Consider the following 4,386-nt stretch of genomic DNA (forward strand, 5'->3'; position numbering starts at 1 on the left):
GACACCACTGAAACCGACACTGCCACCGCTGACACCGCTGACACCTCTGTTGCCAATGCCGTCACCCCCGCCGCTGCCAGCTTCATTGACCTATGGCCTGGCAATGGGGAGGGGGCCTCTGCACCCCAGGCCGAGGCCAGGGCCCCCACACCGCCCTTAGGTGCTGAGGTCACTCTGGCAGAGGTCCCCCTGCTGGAGGAGGCGGCTCAGGGGCCACTGCCACCGGCGGGTGAGGGCTGTGCTGGCCTTCTCAATTTCGACGAGCTCCCTGAGCCCCCGGCTACCTTCTGTGACCCAGAGGAAGGAGAAGGGGAGCCCCTGGCTGCCCCCCAGGCCCCAACTCTGCCCTCAGCTCTAGAGGAGCTGGACCAGGAGCCAGAGCAGGAGTCAGAGCTGGAGCCTCACCTCCTGACCAATGGCGAGACCACCCAGAAGGAAGCCACCCAGGTGGGGCAGGGTCAGCCTGGTGGGAGGGATGGTAGTCAGGCTTCAGGCTGGGGCAGACCCTACCTTCCTCCAGCTGTGACCCACATTACTGGGGGGGTGGGGGAGCTCCATTCCATTCACCCTCCGTGGTCCAGGTCTGCTTTTGTTCTCCGTGCTGGCATCTGTGTTTCCCTAGCAACCACTGATGGAATCACTAGTTGCTGGGGAAACGGCTCAGGCCTGATAGGTCAGTCCTAGCCCTGCTGGGTGGGGCCCAGTGACCCAATGCTTTTCCCCTGCCAGGCCAGTGAGGGATACTTCAGCCAATCACAGGAGGAGGAGTTTGCCCAATCAGAAGAGCTGTCTGCAAAGGCTCCACCCCCTGTCTTCTACAACAAGCCTCCAGGTAGTACCCGATGGGCAATGGGGAGAAATCCTGGTGAGCTTAGAGGTTTGAGTGTTTGGCATCCCCGCCCCGCGCGTGCTCCCAGTGGTTGGGGAACACAGCTGCGAGTCTGCTGGACTGTCACAGTAATAATTCTTTCAACACCACAGAAATCGACATTACCTGCTGGGATGCAGACCCCGTACCGGAAGAGGAGGAGGGCTTCGAGGGTGGCGATTAGCAGTGGCGCTGGTCCTCAGGCTGCCCTCGTCAAGGCTGCCTCCTGTGCCGGCCTCTGGCCAGACAGCCCGCCGCGCCTGCTGCAGCAGCTCCGCCTGGCACCCACTGCGGATTCTGGCCCTAGCCGGGGACTTGGCCGCTTCCCTATCCACAGGGCCTGACTTTTACAGCTTTTCTCTTTTTTTAAAAATTGATAGGAGACTTGTACAGTTGACTGGTTTTCCTCCCGTTGGTAGTTGAGACGCTGTTGCAGATTCCACCCCTCCCCGCCCGGTCCAGATTGTAGCTCTTAGGGCCCCCCCTGCTCAGCTGGCCCGCGGTGGAGGCCTCACCCTGGGGACCTGGCTGGGGGGAGCTCTGGTGGGAAAATGTCTCCCCACCTCTTTTCCTAGTTTTTTGTTTCTTGGAAAAATATCACTTTGTATTCTCTATCCAGAGCTTCAGATATTTTGCACGATTTTAAAACATGGCAATAAATGGCTTGTGGGCTCTGGCTCCCTGGGACCCCGCCCTGCCCTTCTATTGACCCCTCCCTGCCTGGCCCAAAGGAAGCAGCAGGCCCAGCTGGGGCCCCTCATCTTCCCGCCCTCTCCTGCTGGGCAGGTCCCAGGCTGGAGGCCCTAGGCGGGATTCAGGTCAGGGCAATGGATGGAGCCCCAGGGGCTTGGGTGGGCCCCTCCCGGTGGGCCCCTCCCCAGTCCTTTCTCTTTGCTTGGGTTCCTTTTTCACGTTTCAGTAACTGGTTTTTTTTTTGTTTTTTTTTTTTTTTTTTTTGCTGTATGACATGTGTGCTTGCTGGAGAAAAAGAGAGGGGAGAGAGATGAGAGAAAGAGAAAGACAGAGAGAGTAATGAAGTGAGAAATTACCTCCTGGGGGGATGGCCATGCTGCAACCTCTTCTCCATTCTCTTCTCTGGATTTTGGGCATGCATGTACCCATACCCCGCATGTTTTGTAAGTTGCCCAGTCTGGGACTTGAACTGCACAACCAGCCATGTGGGATCTAGCTGCTTTAACCTCTGTGCTACCTGCTGGCCCACTGACTTCTTCTTATAAGTGTACCAATTGCATTCACAAGGGCTTCACCCTCATGACCTAATTACTTCTCAAAGGCCCCACCTCCTGCACTGGGATTCAGATCCCAACATATGAATTTTAGGGGATCATAAGCATACTCTCCATTACACAGACAGATATTTATTGCCATTTATTGACTACCTCATTAGATTCTGTTTATTAAACAGATTGTTATATTAGCAACAGTCAGTTTTTAGTTATACATACTACTAAAATATCACTAAGTCACACTAAGTCAATGTTTACAACTGGGAAAAAAATTATACAAAGACTGGGAATTGTTCAAATCCCTCCTCCTAAATAGATGAATATAAAACACATGAGTTTAAAAACTTCATGCCAGTGGCAGTGGAGATGAAGCGCTATTTAAGATTTTAAACAAATCCGTAAATGCAGTATTTGGAACATGAGTTGAATTGTCAGACAAGGTGAAAAAGAACACCCACATGGGGTTTTGCTTATAGATTTCATTTCTTCTTCCCAAAACTTAAGTATAAATGGTTGTCATAAGCTGACTGTGGCCTATTTCACTATGAGCATACATGAACTCAAAGTTAATTTTCCCTGTTAATTTGATACATTACACAAATGATAAAATAACAATAGTAGAAGGGGAAAAAGCCTATTAACATTCAAAACTTAACACACCACTTGTTTTTATATGTTTTTTCAGCTCCTTTCTATACCAGATCCATTTACATAGTGGTTTTTTAAAAAGGCAAGATGAGGGAACCAGCAATTAGCGTAATGGCTATGTCGCTGGATTCCCATGTAGTTGACCGCAGTTTGTGTCCCGGACCCGGTGGCTTAGAAATCATGCCAGGCACATGTGCATGCGTGCCCAAGATCTCGAGAGGAGGATGGAGGAGAAGGGATTGTGGCATGACCATCCCCCCTGGGGGGTGATTTCTCGCTTTCTGTCTGTCTCTCTCTGTCTGTCTGGCGAGCGCACGTGCCCTATAGCAAAAACCTCTCAACCTGCCCTTCTATTGACCCCTCCCTGCCTGGCCCAAAGGAAGCAGCAGGCCCAGCTGGGGCCCCTCATCTTCCCGCCCTCTCCTGCTGGGCAGGTCCCAGGCTGGAGGCCCTAGGCGGGATTCAGGTCAGGGCAATGGATGGAGCCCCAGGGGCTTGGGTGGGCCCCTCCCGGTGGGCCCCTCCCCAGTCCTTTCTCTTTGCTTGGGTTCCTTTTTCACGTTTCAGTAACTGGTTTTTTTTTTGTTTTTTTTTTTTTTTTTGAAAGCACAAACTTCTGTAACGGGTCGTGCTCATGTCTGTTAATAAAGTAATCCAGATCCCTTTGGGCCTGCTGCTCTGGGCCTCCAGGGACTGATCTGACCTGGGCTGCCCGCCCCCACCCAAGGCATCAGAGGGCGGATTCTCTTTGCTACCTGGGGGCGCCTTAACCATGCTCTCAAAAAATAAACTGCTTGGGGAATGAGGCTCCCACCCAGCCTCTAGCCCCAGAGGTTGGCTGACCTCAGGGTTAGCTCGACTCTCTGGCCAGCTTGCAGCGGGTCTTCCCGTCAAAGCTCATCAGCGACTGGGCGCAAGCAGCTGGCGCCCCCTCCGCTGTACCAAACCAGGTCACACACCTTTATTATCCTCAAAATGTAACAAACGGGGTAAGAAATCCCTCCCACCTCCCGCCCTTCCCCGCAGTCCAAGGGAAGCATTTAAAAAGCCCCGCAGTCAGTCAGGCTAGAGTCTGCAGGTGGGGCCCAGGACGCAGGGCGCCCCTCTATACGGCTGTAGTCCTCCCGAACAAGGGGATGGAGACCGGCAGACGCCAAGCTCCGTGCTCCAGGGGCTCGCGGCTGCTGAGCTCCGAGTCGGTCCAGCTGGGGAAGACCCGGCGGCTGCGGTCGGCCTGCAGACAGAGGGCAGGGCAGGGCGGCGCCGGTCGTGGGGCGCTGGGCAGGTGCAGCGCCGAGGTGTAGCCCCGGTCCAGAAAGAGCGGCTTGTAGCTGGGCGGCGGCTGCTCTTGTTTCTCCGCGCTATCGCGGCGGCTCAGGAAGGGTGTGACGATCTTGCGGTACAGGCCGCGCGTGTCCGTGAGCACCTCGCTGTAGGGCGGCGGCGGCTCGGCCATCAGCACCGCTTCTTCGTAACATGGTGGTTTAGACATGTCCGATTCCGCTGCAGAATGGGAAGCGGTCGGAGGAAGTGAGGCCACGAGTCGGTCCCCAGCCTCCCGCAGAGGCTTTGGCCAGCCGCCAACCCCAGCCCTCTCCCTTCTAGGTAGTCGCGGCTGCGCGG

At 54.9% G+C, this 4,386-nt stretch overlaps 2 protein-coding genes across 2 annotated transcripts in view; one reads left to right on the plus strand and one right to left on the minus strand.

Annotated features, from left to right (window-relative positions):
- DBN1 (drebrin 1) overlaps positions 1–1,482 on the plus strand; it is a 17,071-nt gene extending 15,589 nt beyond the window's left edge. Inside the window, 3 exon segments of the mRNA XM_027775924.1 lie at positions 1–447; positions 730–832; positions 982–1,482. The exon segment at positions 1–447 is cut by the window's left edge and continues 60 nt beyond it. Coding sequence (XP_027631725.1) covers positions 1–447; positions 730–832; positions 982–1,052 — 621 coding nt within the window. The 3' untranslated portion in view covers positions 1,053–1,482.
- A 2,220-nt stretch (positions 1,483–3,702) lies between these two features.
- Positions 3,703–4,386, minus strand: part of PRR7 (proline rich 7, synaptic) — a 1,084-nt gene continuing 400 nt past the window's right edge. The window contains exon 2 of the mRNA XM_006158864.2: positions 3,703–4,364. Coding sequence (XP_006158926.1) covers positions 3,869–4,364 — 496 coding nt within the window. The 3' untranslated portion in view covers positions 3,703–3,868. The remainder of the gene's footprint in view (positions 4,365–4,386) is intronic.

Source organism: Tupaia chinensis, unplaced genomic scaffold, assembly GCF_000334495.1.
Source record: "Tupaia chinensis unplaced genomic scaffold, TupChi_1.0 Scaffold000612_1, whole genome shotgun sequence".
NCBI classification, from domain to species: Eukaryota; Metazoa; Chordata; class Mammalia; order Scandentia; family Tupaiidae; genus Tupaia; species Tupaia belangeri.